The sequence below is a fragment of the Schistocerca piceifrons genome, chromosome 3 (assembly GCF_021461385.2).
Source record: "Schistocerca piceifrons isolate TAMUIC-IGC-003096 chromosome 3, iqSchPice1.1, whole genome shotgun sequence".
In the NCBI taxonomy this organism is placed as follows: Eukaryota; Metazoa; Arthropoda; class Insecta; order Orthoptera; family Acrididae; genus Schistocerca; species Schistocerca piceifrons.
The window spans coordinates 501,725,859-501,748,841 of record NC_060140.1 but is presented as its reverse complement, the minus strand read 5'-3'; the positions used below and the strand labels follow the sequence as shown (position 1 = coordinate 501,748,841).

General features: G+C 38.0%; 1 protein-coding gene across 3 annotated transcripts in view; it reads left to right on the top strand.

The window, feature by feature from the left end:
• Window positions 1-22,983, top strand: part of LOC124787742 (N-acetylneuraminate 9-O-acetyltransferase) — a 254,809-nt gene that overhangs the window by 34,886 nt on the left and 196,940 nt on the right. For all 3 annotated transcript variants that reach the window (XR_007015998.1, XM_047254605.1, XM_047254606.1), the window contains one exon: window positions 3,405-3,501. Coding sequence is in view for 2 of the 3 variants with exons in the window: in XM_047254605.1 (XP_047110561.1) it covers window positions 3,405-3,501 (97 nt within the window). In the remaining variant the exon portion in view is untranslated. The remainder of the gene's footprint in view (window positions 1-3,404; window positions 3,502-22,983) is intronic.

Genomic DNA, 22,983 nt, shown 5'->3' with positions numbered 1-22,983 from the left:
AAGCTGCACTGCTTCATTTGGATGGTCCCTATTGTACAGTGTTCTTTGATTTAAACACAGTTTGTTTCAGGTAACTCATAATATAAAACATAGTTTTGTTCATTGCAGCACACACTAAGGATATCCATTGGTGTCTCTTGGACCATGAAAATCCTGCAGTTCCTCTTGCACTAACTCCAGTCTGTTAATAAAACTGACTCCATGCCCATTACCATTCATGTCCTTTCAGTCCACCCGAAAACCGAGTCAGATTGCTACAGTGAAAGTACATGGATTGCCCTCCAAATATTGGATTAGAAAAATAATGTTGTCTGGATCTGCTTCTCTGTAATGATTAATTTCACTATTTGGTCTCATGATTCTTTTAGCAATATGTAATTCTATATAACTACTCTTAAGATATGTAAAGACTTGGTTGCTTGATTCAGTATGCATGCTATTAACAGATCTCATTACATATTTCATTTAGCAGGTTTCATGATGGTCAGGACATTGAATGCAACATTTTTAACTACTCATTGCTGCAAGCTATCCATTGTACTGTTATTTAAGCTTCTCCTCCCCCCCCCCCCCCCCCCCTCTCCTCACCAACTAACTAGACTCTTGATGTCATGTAACACAATCTTGTGATTTCATATTTTTATTTTTTCATTAGCTACATAATGTCTTGTTTCTTAGTATGTTGATCTATGCTTCTGCCACACATGGATAGTGTGATAATTTTATGATTATAACTAACTAGTGTCAAAACATAGTTACGATCTCTTTTGTTTGATGTTGGAGTTCAGTAGTTCCTCAATAATTTCGATTGGCATTCTTATCAATAGTTGTAAAATATGAATCTTCAATTTTTATCATTCATAAATTCACTTACATTGCTATTATATATCATCATTATTTCACTCAAATGGTCTTTTACCAGTTTCTCCTACAATTTTCAAATACATTGACACTATTAATTTATCGGACCAATTTAAACCAGACATCAGTATGAATAACAAAATTGAAAGAAAATGAAGTTATGGGTGTTCCTGAAATGGAATGTTTACATTTAGTGTGTATTACCGTTTTGGCCTTTAAGATAGTGAGACATGGATTATTAATATGAAAAATATTCAAAAACCAACAATTGCTCAGTACCCAGTGTAGAGATGTTTGTAATGAATTATTAGGGAACCCTGGGATGTAAGTAAATGGATAAAAAATGAACTGAAATGGCAGATGTAATGGCTGTGATGAACATGGAGTGATTGTTGACAGGATATGTAGCCAGATGAACGGATGACCTACCTCTACATCTACACTCCACAAACCACCATGAGATGCATGACAGAGGGAATATCCCATACTACCAGTTATTAGGGTTTCTTCCTGTTCCGTTAACACATGGAGTGTGGGAAGAATGATTGTTTGAATGGCTGTGTGTGTGTGTGTGTGTGTGTGTGTGGGGGGGGGGGGGGGGGCAGTAATTATTCTAATCTTATCCTCGTGTTCCATACGTGAGTGATTCCTAGCAGTTTGTATTATATTCCCAGGGGAACCATTTAAAGCCATTTCTAGAAACTTTATTAATAGATATAAACTGTCCTGAGAACGTCTGTCTTCAAGTGTCTTCCAGTTCAGTTCCTTCAGTATCTCTGTGACACTCTCCCATGGATTAAACAAACCTGTGATCATTCGTGCTGCCCTTCTCTGTATATTTTAAATGCCCCTGTTAGTCATATTTGATACGGGTCCCACACACTTGAGAAATATTGAGAACCTGTCGCATGAGTGATTTGTAAGCAATCTCTTATGTAAACTGATTGCACTTCCCTAGTATTCTACCAATAAACAGTCTGCCACCTGCTTCACCCATGACTCAACCTATGTGATCATTCCATTTTATATCCCTACAAAGTGTTGCATCCAGATATTTATATGAGTTGACAGATTACAACAGAGACTCATTGATATGAGAGTCATAGGATACTACTTTTTTGTTTTGTGAAGTGCAAAATCTTACATTTCCAAACATTTAGAGCAAGTTGCTAATCTCTTCACCACTTTGAAATCTTACCGAAGATCTGACCAAATATTTATGCCTCTTCTTACAGATAGTACTTCATTACAGATAACTACATCATCCAAAAAAAAAAAGAAAAAAACCCTGATTTTTACTGCTAATATTGTCAGCAAGGTCATTAATAAACAACATGAACAGCAAGGGTCCCAACACAGTTCCCTGAGGCACGCCCGGATTTACTTCTACATTTGACGATGACTATCCATCCAAGGTAATATACTGCGTCCTCTGTACCAAAAAGCCCTCAATCCAGCGACAAATTTCATTTGATATCCCAAACGATCATACTTTTGACAATAAGCATAGGTATGGTGCTGAGTCAAATGCCTTTTGGAAATCAAGAAATATTGCTTCTGCCTGGTTGCCTTGATCTGAAGCTTTCAGTATATCGTGTGAGAAAAATGAAAGTTGAGTTTCACAAGACTGGTGTTTTCGAAATTCCTGCAGCATTGAGGTGGTCATTCTTTTCAAGTTATTTTATTATGTTTGAGCTCAGAATATGTTCTAGGATTCTTCAGCAAATTTATGTTAAGCATATTGAGCAGTAGTTTTGTGGATCGCTTCTGCTACCCTACTTGTAGACTAGTTTGACCTGTGCCTGTGTTGTCTGCTGGATCTATCCGTACAGAAAGACCAAGTGGCAACATTATGGGAGCTGAGTAGATGATATTAAGACATCAGTGCATATTGTTGAAGACTGTAAAGCTTGGGAAAGGAATTGAGGCTCTTATCCAGCTGTAGATGACAAATAGCTGATTATGATGGTAACATGTTCTCAGTGACCTTCAGTACAGATTTTAGTGAAAACTTTCTCAAAGTGCATAACTCAAGACCCAATTCATCCTAACTGGTCTGTTCTACAACTAGTTAGTTGCCCCATAGATTAGATTAGATTAGATTAATACTAGTTCCATGGATCATGAATTCGATATTTCGTAATGATGTGGAACGAGTCGAATTTTCCAATACATGACATAATTAGGTTAATTTAACAACATACTTAAGTTAATATAACAACTTTATTTTTTTTGTGTTTTTTTGTTTTTCTTTATTTTTTATTTTTATTTTTTTATTTTTTTAATATTTTTTTTTCTTTTTTCTTTTTTTTTCACAACTAAAGTCAGCATAGTCTTTTGCTTCATTAAAGTTCATTTCTTTTTCTTTGTGAATTTGTTAATAACTCTAGTGAACATTTTGTTCACTGTGTCTACAGTCACCCCCCACTTTTTGACAAAACATAATTTTGTTAGTTGTTTTTGTATCACTGTGCCTCCAACTAGAAAATAATACTGTACTTCATTTTTGAAAATGATGACAGCTCTCTTTCTCTTTGTTTTAGGAATTGATTCCTGCAAGTGGCTTCTTTCTGATGGTAGATTTAAGGGTAACCAGGAGTGGCAGCCATATGGTTGCATGATGCACCATTACAGTCAGACGTAAGTACATTTAGACTAAAGCAGCTATTTTCAGCAAATAATAAAATATCTCATTCATATTTAATGAGTTTCCATTAATAAAATCATGCAAAATTTTATGCTTGCAACCAAAGAGGGAGCCTTCAAATTTGTTAACTGTTTCACAATTTAACATACTAAAGTCGTGGTTCAAAACCTAAAGTTTTAATCTTATTGATGCCAGGTAAGCAGCTGTCAGGTTGTAAATTTTCCATCTAATTTTGTTGCACTTCCTTGTAGACAGATGAATGGAAAGAGTGATCCTTAACTTTATTTTCAAACATCACTCAGAGGCTTATAAATAAGCAGTGTGTAAGTTGCTCATAGGGTAATTCAGCATTTCAAGAATAAACTTGAAAGAGGCAGTATCACATTCATTAATCCAGTGTCAGCATATAACACCTTCAGCACTAATAAATATATTACAGAGTACATGCTACACGTTATCTTACCCATTAACAAAATTATCCAGTGGATCCTGCAAAATAAGTGGTGGTCCTGAACTGTAGTTAAAAATGCTGTAAGATCACTCCCTGTGCAAAATGGGATAGAAAACATTATTCAGACTGTGCCTATTACCCACAAGAATCATTGTGTAATCTTGACAGTCAACAGTTTAAATAATTTTAACTGATAGACTACATGATAGTGCACACATGTGATTAAAATTTGCTCTAGCCAAGACCTGAAAGTTTCAAACATTTTTATGAGTGATATCCCACTATGTTGAGAATAGCAAGTCATAGTAAATGAAAAGATAGCTACATGCGTAACTGTGCATTTGTGCCTCTGCAAGCCACTGTCCAATACATAGCAGATGTTACTTTGAACCATTGATAGTCATTCCTATGTATCTCTTTATAAGCCCTAATTTCTTCGTCTTTGCACAAGATGAAATTTGAGGCAGCAGAATTTTTTTATGGTTTGTCACAAACACTGGCTTTCTAAGTTTCTACATCTACATCTACATCCATACTCCGCAAGCCACCTGATGGTGTGAGGCGGAGGGTACCATGAGTACCTCTATCGGTTCTCCCTTCTATTCCAGTCTCGTATGGTACATGGAAAGAAAGATTGTCGGTATGCCTCTGTGTGGGCTCTAATCACTCTGATTTTATCCTCGTGGTCTCTTTGCGAGGTACCGTATTTACTCGAATCTAAGCCGCACTCGAATCTAAGCCGCACCTGAAAAATGAGACTCGAAATAAAGGAAAAAAAAATTTCCCGAATCTAAGCCGCACCTGAAATTTGAGACTCGAAATTCAAGGAGAGAAAAGTGTTTTAGGCCGCACCTCCAATCGAAATAAAGTTGGTCCATTGTAATATGAGACACAATTTAGGTCGAATGAATGACGATACAGCTGCAGTAGTTTGGTTCGAGTTGTAAGCTTAGCAGTTACGCTTTGCCAGGTAGCCCTTGCATATGCGTCAGGTGCTCCGTCCGTATTTATACGGGTACCCTTCCTTTTTCACGTGCTTCATCTGGTTTGAATGGATTGCTTATTTTTCTTTGATCTGATAAGTGCCGTTTTCTTTGTTATAGGTGTTTACGTCACTCTAAGCTGAAAATGCATTACTGTACTGTGTCATGCATTGTTTGTCGCATTCTGATAGTGTGTGTTTACGGCCTGTCGCCGCTCACGGCATGGCTTGTTTTGTGCACGCTACCGCCGCTTACAATTTTTTTAAAAAAAAAAAAAAAAAAAAAAAAAAAAAGAGAAGAAAAGAGAGAGAGAGAGAGAGAGAGAGAGAGAGAGAGAGAGAGAGGAATCGTCTCATTAGCAAAACAATGGCAAGAGACTGCTATTTGTTGTTACTTACACTGCTGCTTTCTTTGATAATGATCAACAAGAACCAAATAATAGACTACGTATGATAGAATATGTTCTGAACGAGAGTTAGGCGAAAATTTTTCTCCGTTTGAAAATCTTTGCGGCCGCTTCTTTAGTACATCAAATTCTGCACAGAAATTAGTCCTCTTAAGATTTAAAAATCTAGTCAGTTGCCGTGCTTCATTTCTGACTGTATCACTATGAGGCATAAGAATAATACGAATATAAACATGACACGATACGTATATTCTTCCGCGTTTGCTGTTGTCTCACTCTAGTTTCGTAGTTTATTAGGCAGACAGGATTTAAATGAGATAGCAGCAAACACGAAAGAATACATGGCAAAATGTTTATATTCGTATTATTCTTATGGTGAAGAGAATACTGTATGTGATTCACATTTCATCAGGTTCCTATTAGCAACCATCTCTTCTCACAGGTAGGAAAAAATTCAGAACGTAGAGTTGGCCATATTCACAAACATCCCAAACAGTCTTGCCAGTCGGATTTTTGTAGTACATTGAAATTCTGCTACATTAGAAGATGAACAATACGGAATTTGTATTTACTTCATTGGATAATGTATGAAAATGTAGTGATTGAAACTCGGGGCAGAGAAAAAAAGCTCGTCTTCAACCTTTTTTTAAATTTACTTACTGACGAAGAGGTTTTGGCGCCAGTATTTATCTTTGTGCCTACAAACCATGCCTGTGTAGCGCTACATATATTCGGCGGCAGAAGTTAGTTGTGGCGGCACCTACCAACATTTTTCAGAACTTCCGCTTGCTTTGCACTCGATACTAAGCCGCAGGCGCTTTTTTGGATTACAAAAACCAGAACAAAAGTGCGGCTTAGATTCGAGTAAATACGGTATATGTACGAGGAAGCAATATACTACTTGACTCCTCGGTGAAGGTATGTTCTCGAAACTTCAACAAAAGCCCATACCAAGCTACTGAGCATCTCTCCTGCAAAGTCTTCCACTGGAGTTTATCTATCATCTTTGTAATGCTTTCGCAATTACTAAATTATCCTGTAACGAAGCGCTCTGCTCTCCGTCGGATCTTTTCTGTCTCTTCTATCAACCCTATCTGGTACTGATCCCACACCAGTGAGCAGTATTCAAGCAGGGGGTGAACAAGTGTTCTGTAACCTACTTCCTTTGTTTTCAGACTGCATTTCCTTAGGATTCTTCCGATGAATCTGCCTGGCATCTGCTTTACCGATGATTAATTTTATATGGTCATTCCATTTTAAATCACTCCTAATTCCTACTCCCAGATAATTTATGGAATTAACTGCTTCCAGTTGCTGACCTGATATAATGTAGCTAAATGATGTGGGATCTTTCTTTCTATGTATTCGCAGCACATTACACTTGTCTACATTGAGATTCAATTGCCATTCCTTGCACCATGCGTCAATTCGTTGCAGATCGTCCTGCATTTCAGTACAATTTTCCATTGTTACAACCTCTTGATATACTACAGCATCATCCTCAAAATGCCTCAGTGAACTTCTGATGTTATCCACAACATCATTTACATATATTGTGAATAGCAACGGTCCTACGACATTCCCCTGTGGCACACCTGAAATCACGCTTACTTCGGAAGACTTCACTCCATTGAGAATGACATGCTGCATTCTGTTACCTAGGAACTCTTCAATCCAATCGCATAGTTGGTCTGATAGTCCATATGCTCTTAATTTGTTCATTAAATGACTGTGGGGAACTGTATCAAACACCTTGTGGAACTCAAGAAACACGGCATCTACCTGGCAACCCGTGTCTGTGGCCCTCTGAGACCAGTGGACAAATAGCGCGAGCTAGGTTTCACACGATCGTCTTTTTTGAAACCCATGCTGATTCCTACAGAGTAGATTTCTAGTCTTCAGAAAAGTCATTATACTCTAACATAATACGTGTTCCAAAATTCTACAACTGGTCGGCATTAGAGATATAGGACTATAGTTCTGCACATCTGTTCAACATCCCTTCTTGAAAACAGGGATGACCTGTGCCCTTTTTCAATCTTTTGGAATGCTATGCTCTTCTAGAGTCCTACAGTACACCGCTGCAAGAAGGGGGAGGCAAGTTCCTTCGCGTAGTCTGTGTAAAATCGAACTGGTATCCCATCAGGTCCAGCGGCCTTTCCTCTTTTGAGCGATTTTAGTTGTTTTTCTATCTCTCTGTCATCTATTTCAATATCTACCATTTTGTCACCTGTGTGACAATCTAGAGAAGGAACTACAGTGCAGTCTTCCTCTGTGAAACAGCTTTGGAAAAAGACATTTAGTATTTCAGCCTTTAGTCTGCCATCCTCTGTTTCAGTACCATTTTGGTCACAGTGTGTCTGGACATTTTGTTTTGGTCCACCTACTGCTTTGACATAAGACCAAAATTTCTTAGGATTTTCTGCCAAGTCAGTACATAGAACTTTACTTTTGAATTCGTTGAATGCCTCTCGCATAGCCCTCCTCACACTACATTTCGCTTCATGTAATTTTTGTTTGTCTGCAAGGCTTTGGCTATGTTTATATTTGCTGTGAAGTTCCCTTTGCTTCTGTAGCAGTTTTCTAACTTGGTTGTTTTACCACGGTGGCTCTTTTCCATCTCTTATGATCTTGCTTGGCACATACTCATCTAATGCGTATTGTACGATGATTTTGAACTTTGTCCACTGATCCTCAACACTATTTGTACTTGAGATAAAACTTTTGTGTTGAGCTGTCAGGTACTCTGAAATCTGCTTTTTGTCACTTTTGCTAAACAGAAAAATCTTCCTACCTTTTTTAATACTTCTGTTTACGGCTGAAATCACCGATGCTGTAACCGCTTTACGATTGCTGATTCCCTGTTCTGCGTTAATTGTTTCAAATAGTTCAGGTCTCTTTGTCACCAGAAGGTCTAATATGGTATCGCCACGAGTCGGTTCTCTGTTTAACTGTTCAAGGTAGTTTTCAGATAATGCACTTAAAAAAATTTCACTGGGTTGTTTGTCCCTGCCACCCGTTACAAATGTTTGAGTCCTCCTGTCTATACCTGGTAAATTAAAATCTCCACCCAAAACTATAACATAGTCGGGAAATCTACTCGAAATATTTTCCAAATTTTCCTTCTGGTGTTCTGCCACAACAGCTGCTGAGCCAAGGGGCCTATAGATACATCCAATTACCATGTTCGAGTCTGCTTTAACCGTGACCTTCACCCAAATTATTTCACATTTCGGATCTCCATCAGTTTCCTTCGATACTATTGCACTTTATATCGCTATAAACATGCCTCCCCCTTCACTTCCTCATGAGTATCATCTTCTTGCCTCCAAGAATTTACATCTAAGATCATGGGGCATTTCCATAACACCGATGATCAAATCGATAATAAATATAGCAGCATGCCTGTGAATTGCTTTGAGGTCTTCTTTTAATTGAACTGTTTAGGAATTCCTGACAATTAAGAATTGATGAGACAAGCTTTCAGTACAATCCTTTATTATTGTACAAAAATTTCCCAGAATGCTCTCAATAAACTGTAATACACAATTTATTTTCCCTACAAGAGACCTTGTGATTTCATTCCAGTTCATGTTATTTCACAATGCCTAGGTACGTACCTGACATGACTCAATTGAGCAGTATCCCATTAATATTGTATTTCATCTGTAAAGAATAGTTGTATCACACTTTTCCTGCGACACTCGTGACTTTACCTTTGTCTACATTTGGATGTACATCTATACACTAAGAGCTAGCTTATGATACATGGTGGAACATGTTACTGTCACTCCTATTCTCTCTTCCCTGTTCTAGTTGCAGATTGTGCACAGAAAGAATGATTGTAAGCAAGCCTCTATATGATCTTGGATCTCTCTAATTTTACTCTCAAGGTCTTTTTGGGAAATACATATAAAACAGTGTGTTAGTTGACTTTTCTAGGAAAAACTGTTCTCAGAATTTTGTCAGTAAAGCACACCTCTCTTGTAGTCTACCACTGGAGTCTGATGATCATATCTGTCCATTTTCACACTGTGGAGAATAATCTGTGATGCTATTCCTCTGTGGATCTTCTCTATTTCCTGTGTCAGATCTATCTGGTAAGGGTGCCAGACTGACAAACAATAAAAGGGCACGCAGCCATAAAGCACCATCTTTTGGGCAATGGTCTGTGGACAGTAACATCACTGAAATGGAATGGCTCGCCCAGAGTTCCAATTGGAAACCAGTGAAAGACATTTAGGATGAGACAGAATGTTGATTTCACCCCAGCATCCAACATCATTACCTTCTCTGGTTTTGGCTCTTGAGGAAGAAACAGTTGCCATCCTTCCAGTCATTCACATAGGTTAAGTGTCCCCAGCAGAGTTCAATTTGTCATGAAGATGAAGGGATGTATCACCACTAATAATAGCTCTTTCCAACCATTTGTATTTGTATGGAATACGTTGTACCAGGTGTACCAGTATGAAATGAAATGAACATTTTTTGTGAAAACAAACACTAATTTTGAAATGAAAAGTAAAAACATTTTATTTGAAGTACTGACCATTGCTTTCTATACATTTTGACCACCTTTCTGGCAATTTGTGGACACCATGCCAATAGAAATGTTCGTCTTTTGAAGCAAACCAATCAAACACCCAATGTTCAACTTCTTCGTAGGAATTGAAGTGTTCCTCAGCCAATGTGTGTCCCATTGCTGAAAACAGGTGGTAGTCAGAAGGGGCAAAGTCTGATGAATATGGCAGGTGGGGTAGCAGATCCCAGCCAAGTGTTTTGATTGTATCCTGAACCAGTTTTGCTTTGTGTGCACGTGCATTCTCGTGTAAAAAAAATACTTTGTCATGTCTTCTTGCCCATTCTGGTCTTTTTTCGATCAATGCATAGTTCAAATTGATCATTTGTTGTCTGTAGCGATTAGTATTCACAGTTTCACCGGATTTTAGAAGCTCATGATACACCACACCTTTCTGATCCCACCAAACACAGAGCATTGTCTTCTTGCTGAATCGATCTGGTTTTGCAGTCGATGTTGATGGTTGTCCCGGATTAACCCATGATTTTTCCCATTTAGGATTCTTAAAATAAATCCATTTTTCATCGCCAGTAACAATTCGATGCAAAATTGATTTTCTTTCATGTCTTTGAAGCAAAATTTGACAAGTGGTTTTTCGGTTTTCCATCTGTCTTTCATTCTATTCATGTGGCACCCATTTTCTACACTTTTGGATCTTTTCCATAGCTTTCAAACAGTCAGAAATTGTTTGTTGTGCAACATTTAGCACTGCTGCCATTTGCTTCTGACTCAAAGTATCATCTTCATCCAATATTGCTTGCAATTCGGTGTCGTCAAACTTGTTTGGTGGTCTTCCACGTTCTTCATTTCTTACATCAAAATCATTATTTCTGAACCGTTGAAACCATGTTTTGGATGTTGCTTCTGATAGAGCATGATCACCATATGCCTCGACAAGCATTTGATGCGACACTGTAGCACTTTTTTTCAAATGAAAACAAAAAATTGATGCTTTCCGCAAATCATCACTTTCTGGTACAAAATTCGACATTGTTAACAGAATGAAAACATATTATGTTGTTTGTTCCATGACTTGATGTTTACTAAATATCTTTGACAGATGTCATACCGACCAAACAAAAAGAAAATTAAGGCTTGTTCACAACAAATGTTCCCTATCGACACATTTGTATCTTAATGCTCATTTTATACCGGTACACCTGGTATTTGTTTCTATTGATATGCTGTGTCCTATTGGGTAGGAACTCTTCAATTCAATTATAATTGGTCTAAAATTCCGTACACTTATGTTTTCTTCATCAGATGACAATGCAGCTTAGCAATGATGCATAAATTTGGTTATGTAAAATATTTTTCGCCACCTAGAATTTGTTCCAAATAATTTTGATTTATTTGATTCACATTAATAATAGATTTCATAAAGGCTTCACCTAAAATTAATACTGAAAGACTTGTGCCTCCCATAAGATGACGTGTTCCAGTTACAAAAAGTGTTGCTCTATAGATTAACTTACTTTGCTTTACTTTACTTTACATGTGGCAAGGGCCTTAGCAACTATACGTCTGCTCTATGAGCCTCTTCCACTTCTGCCTGTCCAATGCGCTGTTTGTCCAGTTGCTGCTGCTGTTCATCCTCATTGTGTCTTCCGAATGTTATCCCGCCATCTGATTCTGGGTCTCCCTCTTCTTCTTGTTCCTTGTATTGTTCTGCTGAATGCCTTTCTGGGTAGTCTATTCTCTGTCATTCTTGCTATATGGCCTGCCCAATTCAACCTTCTCCTCTTGGTCCAAAAATTTTCCGTAGTACTTTTCTTTCGAAAATGAACAGTTTTTCTTCATCATTCTTTCTAAATATTAATGTTTCACATCCATATAACATCGTAGGTATAATGGTCGATTGATATAAGTGGATTTTGAAGTTACTGCTAAGTGATCTTTTTCTTAGAATTTTGATGAAACTAAAAAGTGTCTTGTTTGCTGTCGATAAATGGGCATCTATTTCTATATCTGTTCTGTTGTTATTACTAAAAATACTTCCTAGGTACTTAAAGTGGTCAACAGTCTTGAAATTGAATCCATCTACAGTCAGAGGTGCATCTTTTCTGGTTTTCTTACTTATGGGTAGGTATTCTGTCTTTTCTTCATTAACATGTAATCCTGTTTTCTCAGCAATTTTGTAGTAACTTTGCATCATTCTGATTAATTCTCTTTTGGAACTACTTATTAGTGCGACATCATCTGCATAGGCAAGTCTTGTAATGTTCACATCCTGTAGCTGGATCCCTTGTGGACTGGTTTTAGAAAATTCTCTATCAATCTTCTCTGTGACAAGGTTTCATAAAATAGGTGAAATGGCATCCCCTTGTCTCAGTCCAGTGTACACCTTAAAATCTTCAGTTTCTCCTACCGGTTTCTTTATGTGACATAAAGTTTCATCAATGCACATTTTAACTAATCTGATTAATTTTGATGGTATTTTAAATTTCTTCATTATATTTAGGAGTGTATGTCGGTGTATGCTATCATAGGCCGTTTTAAAATCTACGAATAATATGTGGACAACTACATTGAATTCCCTCGCCTTCTCAGTTACTTGTCTTAGGGTGAATAAATGATCTAATGTGGATCTGTTTCTGCAGAAACTGCATTCGTAGTCCCCAATCAGTTCTTCTGTTATTGGTATCAGCCTGTTTAATAGGCAGCTTGATAAGATTTTGTAAGTGATATCCAGCAAGGCAATTCCTCTGTAGTTATCACAAACTAGTGGATCATTCTTCTTAAATATGGGGCACACAATTGCAGTTTTCCAATCTGCAGGAATGGTTTCCATCTCCCAAATTGTTTCTATTAACGCCTGTATTTCTAATTCCAGTTGTGGGCCTCCATTCTTTAATAACGCAGCGTATATCTTGTCCTCGCCACAAGCCTTGTTATTCTTTAATTTCTTTATTGCTTGCTGTATTTCATTTACTAATGGGATAGTAACTGTATCAGCTGTATAAATTGTATCAGGTTCTTCCAATTTAAAGTAAGAGTGTGGGTCATTGCAGTTGAGAAGTTGTGAAAAGTATGTCTTCCATCTGTTTTGTATGTCACTTTTGTTGGTCAATATTTTCCCCTACTGATCCTTTATAAACTGTTCCCTTTTATTGAATTTACCAAAGGATTTTTTGTATTTTGATACATCTGCCTTGTCCTGTGATGTTGGAAATCATCCTCTGCTTCTCTGATCATATTGTTATAGTATTCCCTTTTCTCTTGTCTTAGGGTTCTTTGCGTTTCTTGGCGGAGTTTATAGTATCTTTCCATCAATGTCATATTGTCCCTTTCTTTAATTCATGCATTCCTCGCATTTCCTCTTTCCAGCACTTTTTCTTGACACTTTGTGTTAAACCAAATTTTATTAGGTCATTTTCTTTCACCTATTATTTTGGAAGCTGCTTCTTGAATACAGCCCTTCAAGTGTCTCCATCTGCTTTCGACATTCTGTGTTTCTGCATTGGGCAGTCTCAGTTTTGTTAGGTTGCTTTTAATTTCTTTTGTAAAATTTTCTTTTATATCTACTTTCGCCAAGTTTCCTATGTTATATCTTGTAATTTCTTCTCTATTTCTATTTACTTACCTTTTGAGTTTCACTTTCATTTTTGATATTATTAACATGTCGTCTGTGTCACAATCCGCTCCCCTAAAGGTTCTGACATCTTTAATGCTGTTTTGGAATCATTTCTGGATAGCTATATGATCTATTTGATTGATTACCCTTCCATCCGGTGATATCCATGTTCCTAAATGAATGCGTTTATGTTGAAATTTTGTGCTGCTTATCATGAGGCCATTTGTCATTGCAAAGTTTATAAGTCGAACCCCATTCTCTAAACTTTCCTCGTGTAAGCTAAAATTTCCGATGGTTGGCTTGTAGATTTCTTCCTTTCCTACTGTGGCATTAAAATCTCCTAATACTATTTTCACATTGTGCCTACTTAATAAGTTGTATGTTTGTTCCAGTTGGCTGAAGAATTCTTCTTTTGTGTTGTCATCCTTATCTTCTGTGGGTGCGTGTGCATTTAGAAATGTAATGTCTAACCGCTACTTCTGAATAGTTATGTATGATATACGGTTATTAACATGTTTGAATTCCCTTACTGAGTCATCTATTCATTCCCTGCCATCTTACTTCTTGGAGAGCTACCAGTTGCACTCTATATTTTCTTAATTCGTTTGCTAGTATTTGGGCAGTTCCAGGACGATACAGGCCTCTAATATTCCATGATCCAAAAGAGAAATCCTTGCAGCTTTGTCAGTTTTTGTTCCAGTGAATCCTATCCTGTTTCCGAGGCTGGCATTGAGTATCCTGACCGCGTAGTTTTTTTTTTTTTTTTTTTACATGAGTGGGTTGGTAGCCCTCTGCACAACCCCCAACCTGGAGGACCAGGAGTCTTGATTTTGGGGTACTCTACCCCTAGGAGGGTTGCCTCCACTGCGGCTGAGTGAGCCTCTCCTGCCCGTGCTAGTTTTGGTCCACCCCGGGTATTTTATTTTCCCGGTACCCTCTATATCTAGAGAGCATTCCCCTATCCGCCACCTGGGGAGGCGCCCAATGGGGGACTAGCAAACCCCACACGGGTTTCTTAAATTTCCACTGAGAGATTTAGGTATAGCACCGAAATTTGTCAGATCCAGGTATGCACCAGACTTTACTTAGAGAAGAAGTAGGCCACTAAAAGGTGGAAAATCTATCATGAGCACAATTGTCTTTAAGATGCTTATGAGTATGTGGCGTGCAGGGTAATCATGTACTTTCTCAAATGTTCTAGATCCTTCGTGGCACATGTAGACCCACCATAGGATGAGAGAGATGATAGTGATGGCTTGGGCGTAGGGAAGTCCCCTGTAGAGATCTACAGAACAAGATGTTAAGGTATTGATGACGGCAAGAAATAGTACACTGGATTAACTAACTCTTCAAATTAACAAGCATTTATTTAATTCCAAAATAAAGCAAGAAATGTGGGAAGTGACCTCAGTAGGGCGAATACACGTTAACAGTCAATATCAGATCATTAGTTAATAAAATTGATATCGGCATGTGTATGTAACCACAAAGAGGTATACCCCACCAGTCACAAATAATTTTGTGACTAGATTAATAAACAATGGTGAAAAATGAAGTTGGTGGCTTTAATGGTTCAGATGTTGTACGTTATCTCCCCCAACTTGAGTACAATGTACAGAACCTTTATATCATGACATGAAACTGTCAGGAAAGTCCTTCTTTGGGATTCTCTTCAACTCGGACTTGAATGCCGGTTGTGGCGTCAAAATGTTGACCCTACATGTGAATCTCTGCACTTTTCAATTTTGTGGTAGATTGGTATTGATCATGCCAAGTTTCGTCACATCTAATGAATTTTTGCAGAAAAAAATTGTCTGCATTTAGCCTTTCGACCAAGTTGCAGCAAGTGTCAGTGCATTGTTGTTTTCCTTCGGGAGTCAAGGTGTGCAGGACAAATTTTTCAGACACTTTTCTCTTCTTCAAAAATCACACACTATGACTACACATCCACTGCTTAACATTACCTACCCACAAGTGACTGGTGAAGTGGACATCCATTGATTACATTTGTTAGCTCAAGCTGTTGCCATAGTCATTGCAGTGATGTTGTTTATATGCCAGAAATAAAATAAGTCTCAGAACTTTTTGAACACAATTGTACATCTTGGAGAAGAAACGGATGCTAATGCTTTGGTGCACATTCCATCAGCATTCGATGAGCCACATACACAACATGCAAACATGGCAAGCATCATTACACAAAATACTAGCCTTGGTGTAAGTAATGAACTTTCATATCTTCTAATGAAGTTTGGACAGTACACAAAATTTTTCAAACTGTGTTTGATTAGCAACGCAAGTTTTAGATCTGTGTATATGTGTTTATAAATTCCAGTTACATGTCAGTCAGGGAGTGACTTTGCCTGGTATGAGTACATTTTTCACTGTTCGAATATACCGAATGGCAGTAGTCGGCTTTCTTTAGTCATGACACAGGTGCTGCAACATGGCTAAGTTAGTGTGCACTTAGATTTGTATTTGTATGTTTCTTTCCTTGTTGCTTAGCTTTCACACAAGCTGATCACTTGTCAGTTGCATAATGAAGTTTGAATTTCCAATATGTTATCAAGTCCATAAACTTGTTGCTCAAGCTCAAGTCCACATTTCATTTTGCAGGAATGATGAACTGTTCTGTGTGCCAGTTACATTTAGAGTTTTCTTTTTCAGGAATTCAAGTTCACTTCACTTCATAATTATATTAAGTTAAAGAATTACAAATGTGGCCATATTCTGGCTAACTTATAATTTTACCCCCATGTAAACACTATAATCATGTTTCTTGTATAAACATGATTGACTGTCATCATGTAAAGACATGAATAGACTGCCATCTGTTATTTTATTTGTTGTGGTGTTTTATGTTGTGTTGGAATATTATTTGGATGGTTTGTACTGTTGCTTTCAACTGATGTAATGTTAGCTAAACTTCTAGCGAAGAAATCTTGGTAAAACACTGTTAACACTACTTAACTGCAAGTTCTTGAGTCTGTGAAGAATTGCCATGTGATTGCAGGTTCAGTCACCGCATCTCCAATGTTGCTTCAAATGCACGTCAATGTAGATACCTGGAACTCTCTAGATATTTATGAGACTGTAATTGTAGAAGAATAATTAATTTTGAGTCTCACTTATCAGTCAGATGAGATGACCTCTTTTATCTCTTCTGATTCAGTACAGTATATCTATAGGGCTTTAGTAGTTTCAAGGTAATCTTGATGAGAACAATAGTAAGAAGAATTAACATGCCATATAACAAAAATTATATATAAATCAGAGATGTTCATATCTCTGTGCAAGATTATAGCATCTTTGATTCCTACATAAATCGCACAGTGTCAAACAGTCATTTTACTAAGAAATTGTTCATATTAAATTGTGAAATTACACATCACTTAAAGGCATGAGTGGTTGTCAAAGTTAAATTTAATTCATGTACTCTTGTGGCTTATGTAATGAACATGACTTTATTTGCCTATTTCCCTTATAAGTGTATTGCTATTGATCACAGAACTACTTGCCTCACTCGTTAAAAACTATCTTCCTCATAATCTCAGAAACATTATTACAGTGGCTATCCAACCCCTTCCCTGTTCACGCCTTTGTTCTAGAAAGGATAATTGCAGCATGTATCAGTAAGGGTGCTACTACAGTTACTTTAAGCGCTGTGCTGTCGGTGTTAAGACATGCGCAGGACCTATAGTATGTGGTCGTTCTGTTAATATGTTGCCTTCACAAGCCTAATAAATAGCAATGTACTTTACCATTCAAGTTACTGAAACTGGTACTCAACAGATGCCATATCTGTTCCTTTTAGATTTAACAACAATTAGTAAAGAGCTTCGATTGGGTAGCACTGATAGTTGAGATGTTTGTATTTTCGCACCTCCGCATTGCAAATGTTTTGACTTTTGAGCAAAATGCCCAGTCGATGTGCTGTTGTTTTCACGTCAATTCTACAAACAGTGAAAATTGTTTAGTTCTCGGGATGTTGTAAAATTCCTGGATTCGTCTCGTCGCTGTGCAGCGTATGAAAAGGATTGCGGAAGACTCCCAAATAAATTCCAAAGTACAGTGCAATTGTAATACCAATATATTTCCAGGACTCTGGTGTCCGAGCCTGGTGAACTGTACCAGTTACATCACATGTACCCAAAGTTGACATCAAACGACACAGTGTTCACAACAATCAACAAACGAGTGAGCCTACAATGCATTTGCCCGCAACCCTAGCCAAAAAACGAGTGCCCCAAGGTGCCTGCGTGACCTCTATTTATACTTTTGTTAACAATTACCTACAATGAAAATTACAATTTTATGTAAAATCACAATGAAAAGTTAAACCGAATATGAGATACACATTGCTAAAAATTTACAATCTTAGTGCTGAACAAGGTGAACCTATTTTCAACTTAGTTATGAGTTAATATAACATTTTCTGACTAATTATGTTACAGGTAACAATTACATTTCTAAATTTGTTTATAACAAATCAACTCGTGCCTGAATTTTAGTGCTAATATATATCGGAGATTCAATTAATGCGCTTTATTTGTATGTTCTATTTAATTTGCTGTAGTAATTTTATAATGATAGGTTTACTGGTACATCCTGACCATGTGCTACATTTCTTTCGATTAGTTACAGTATTAATTTCACATTTATATTGTGTTTTTCACATAAGACCAATGTTAATCAGCAAAACATCATTTTCGAATTATATGTATACTGAAATAGTGGTTATTTTTGTAAGTAATTTGGAAACAGGTCACTTTACAATCAGGCAATTAGGACTGGTGTTTATCTTTAATGCTCTCCGAGGGGTTCTGATAGGGCAATGAGATACAGTAATATTTAATCCCCCCCCGAAGAGTTTTGCCTAGCCTGATTGACGAAACTCTTCTCACAGAAATATTAGTGTGATTGATGTGATACAGTACTAGTTGGACAAAATAACACAAACTGCATATATCTTAAAAGGTACAAAATTGAATCGTGCAACTTTACATACAGATAAATTTTCCAAATAGCTACAAACATATACATCAAGAAAACAAGAATTGGAAATATGAGATTACAAAGAAATTTCCAAACTTTTACAAAATCAATAATTACATCAAATTTTCTGAATCAATGTTTTTCCGAAACTATCACTTCTAGAGCGTCCATTAATTTTCCCTCCTTCAAACACTCAAACACAACTAAGCTAACAAATCACAAATTTGATTGGATTGATTATGTTGCACTTTTAAAGTGTCCATATGACATGTTCTAGAATAATATTATCATATAAGAGACAGAAAAATAAAATTTATCCTAACAGTTTGCAATACCAGAAAATATTTTACAAATCTTATCAAACATGAATATTCAAAATTATATTTGTATATTTATATTGTGGCAGTATAGAAACTGTTCATTTATATCCAATCTGGGTTGTTGTCACAAGTATCTGAATATACTATGTAAAGTCAATATTTCTTAGCTTTGTACATCAAATGCAATAACGTTTCAAAATGTTTACCAGACATCCAGAAAATCAGATCAAATTAACACTGAGAAACAGCTTAAAGATTTTATAAATTGTGACAAAATAAGTATTACGTCAATAAAATTCCTGAAAGTGGCAAGTTACACTTAAGCAAGTGAAAATGTAATTGTGCTATAGTTAGCATCCTTGCAGTAAGAAGATTCTGTAAAAAACATTCAGAACCTTGTCACATGGCATCTTATATTTCATTTCATCAAAGTCCTCAGTCTGTCTATTAAAGTTGTCATTTCCTACCCCTCAACACCAAATTAGTCTCCAGATTGTGTCTTGTGAGATGTGAGTAGTGTAAAATAATAGTTTTTCAATGTGATTTGTGTGCTATGTGTTGTCATAGTTGTTCAAAAATAACTCGCAATTGTAATTTCACATCAGCATTTCCTTCAATCAAAATGTATAAGAGTTCTACTTCATGTGATTCATTAGTTCCATTATGTGTGACTGCACAGTGCCACCATCATCATCATAATCATCTCAATTAAACGAATCATCAAAACCATTAATAAATGAGGGTTGAATACCACCAACCACCTCAGCAGCATTGCATATCATACACTCCTGGAAATTGAAATAAGAACACCGTGAATTCATTGTCCCAGGAAGGGGAAACTTTATTGACACATTCCTGGGGTCAGATACATCACATGATCACACTGACAGAACCACAGGCACATAGACACAGGCAACAGAGCATGCACAATGTCGGCACTAGTACAGTGTATATCCACCTTTCGCAGCAATGCAGCCTGCTATTCTCCCATGGAGACGATCGTAGAGATGCTGGATGTAGTCCTGTGGGACGGCTTGCCATGCCATTTCCACCTGGCGCCTCAGTTGGACCAGCGTTCGTGCTGGACGTGCAGACCGCGTGAGACGACGCTTCATTCAGTCCCAAACATGCTCAATGGGGGACAGATCCGGAGATCTTGCTGGCCAGGGTAGTTGACTTACACCTTCTAGAGCACGTTGGGTGGCACGGGATACATGCGGACGTGCATTGTCCTGTTGGAACAGCAAGTTCCCTTGTTGGTCTAGGAATGGTAGAACGATGGGTTCGATGACGGTTTGGATGTACCGTGCACTATTCAGTGTCCCCTCGATGATCACCAGTGGTGTACGGCCAGTGTAGGAGATCGCTCCCCACACCATGATGCCGGGTGTTGGCCCTGTGTGCCTCGGTTGTATGCAGTCCTGATTGTGGCGCTCACCTGCACGGCGCCAAACACGCATACGACCATCATTGGCACCAAGGCAGAAGTGACTCTCATCGCTGAAGATGACACGTCTCCATTCGTCCCTCCATTCACGCCTGTCGCGACACCACTGGAGGCGGGCTGCACGATGTTGGGGTGTGAGCGGAAGACGGCCTAACGGTGTGCGGGACCGTAGCCCAGCTTCATGGAGACGGTTGCGAATGGTCCTCGCCGATACCCCAGGAGCAACAGTGTCCCTAATTTGCTGGGAAGTGGCGGTGCGGTCCCCTACGGCACTGCGTAGGATCCTACGGTCTTGGCGTGCATCCGTGCGTTGCTGCGGTCCGGTCCCAGGTCGACGGGCACGTGCACCTTCCGCCGACCACTGGCGACAACATCGATGTACTGTGGAGACCTCACGCCCCACGTGTTGAGCAATTCGGCGGTACGTCCACCCGGCCTCCCACATGCCCACTATACGCCCTCGCTCAAAGTCCGTCAACTGCACATACGGTTCACGTCCACACTGTCACGGCATGCTACCAGTGTTAAAGACTGCGTTGGAGCTCCGTATACCACAGCAAACTGGCTGACACTGACGGCGGCGGTGCACAAATGCTGCGCAGCTAGCGCCATTCGACGGCCAACACCGTGGTTCCTGGTGTGTCCGCTGTGCCGTGCGTGTGATCATTGCTTGTACAGCCCTCTCGCAGTGTCCGGAGCAAGTATGGTGGGTCTGACACACCGGTGTCAATGTGTTCTTTTTTCCATTTCCAGGAGTGTATAACCTAAACCTATCATCATCATCATCATCATCATCCTCATCCTCATCCTCATCCAAATACCCCTACGAAAATGCAATATCAAATCAAACCATCTTCCATCAATAAACCGTAAACATCAATTCATGTGAATCAGAAACAGGAATGAGTCTGCAACCTCAAATCCTTAATACAAATGCAAATCACATCACCACTTACCTTATTTCAAGACAATCCTCAACAATTCACAGCAGTTTCAACATCTCTCTCGTGTGTACATAACTGAGTGAAACATGTGTGTAGTATATCATGGTGATAATCCCTTCTTAACAGCATAAATCACTTCAACTCTTTCATAAATCATAACGTCTTTCAACATCTCATGTGGTCTTATATATAGTAACACATTAATTCAGTTGTCAATCGTATAACAGTATGAGAAGCAGAACATAGTAATTCCTTCCTTGTGGATAACCCATATAAGATAAAAACAGTGAAAAGATGTATATAGTTCTTCTTAACTGCACAAATGTACCATAAAGTCTTTGAGTATGTATACGTATAAGCTTAGTGTATCTTCAGACAATCCACCTTTCATTTCTGCATAAGTTGATATAAATACAGTATGGTCTGTTGCCTGTAAAGATGTGTAACTGTTCCTCACTAGAAAATACATATTGGTTTTTCCTGGCAAATCATAGTCCTCACATATCAGTAATAGTCACAATCGGTGGATGTAAATGTCAAATTATCAATACATCTGATGATGCAGATTACTCAATCAAAACAAAATGTATCTTATACTACAAATTAAATCACATGAAAATATCTTACATAACAAATATAAGCAAACATAGGTACAAAAAATTTACGTATGTATTGTCGGAAGTTTGTGTGTCAGAAAGGTATTGTAGAATGTGGCATCAGTGTTTTCGAGAAGAAAATGTCACATTAGCTGGAGCACCTTGCATAAGCCACACACATTGAGTACTCCCCTGAGGGATTGCAATTATTGCACATAAGGTTTCAACTGAGTGATATTTCTTAAACCAAATAGCTTTTTTGATTTGGGATAGATAAGTCGGTAGGCGTTTGGATGTGGTTTTTCATAAACTTCAAATGGACCAATGTAAATATCGAAAAATTTCTTGATCTCTCTATTGATTGCCATGGATTTCTCATAACTTTTGGTTAAGACTAGATCACCTACATTGTACTGTTTGCTGATGTTATTTGATGAAAATCTGAGGTCAAATCCAGGCTAGAAAAATATTTTGTGTCATTGAATTTTTACATGAGTTCCTCTGTGGATTCAGGATGATCTGTTTCTCTTTCAATAAACTTATTCAGGTGACGTGAATCCAATACCAGCCTAACACCACCATCCTTTTTTGAAATACAGACCATCGGGCTGTTATAGTCAAGATGGTGCAGGTTGAAGTTGTAAGTGAGAACAATCGTGAGAAAAATGAATTTAATACTGGTAACAAGTGTAAACTGTGCATAAAAAGAGTAGTGAAAGGCATTTGGTGCTCAATGTGTAACTTTTGGTTCCATGAGAAGTGCTCAATGGTATCTGTAAAATTTGTAACAAATGATTTCGTGTGGACATGTCTGGAGTGCATTACGGAAACATGCCAACGATATATTAATGAAGTTTTACGGGACAAAGGCGCGTTAATAAAAGGACTCCAAAGTGAACTAGACACTTTAAAAATGAAATATAATGCGCTGAGTGAAAAAGTGCGAATCTAGAGACGCAAATGTGTCCGAAAACCAGCAGCCTTGTGAGCATTTCAGATGTACACAAAGACACATGGCACCGACCTACAAACAGTGTTCCATGAAATGCTGTGCGAAACAAAATTAAAAGTGCGAACACATTAAGTGTTACAAACAAATTCGGTGCTCTCAAGTGTCAGGAAAAACGCAGTGCAATGAACAATGACAAAAATGCTTTCCCACCCCTAGATGTGAACACAC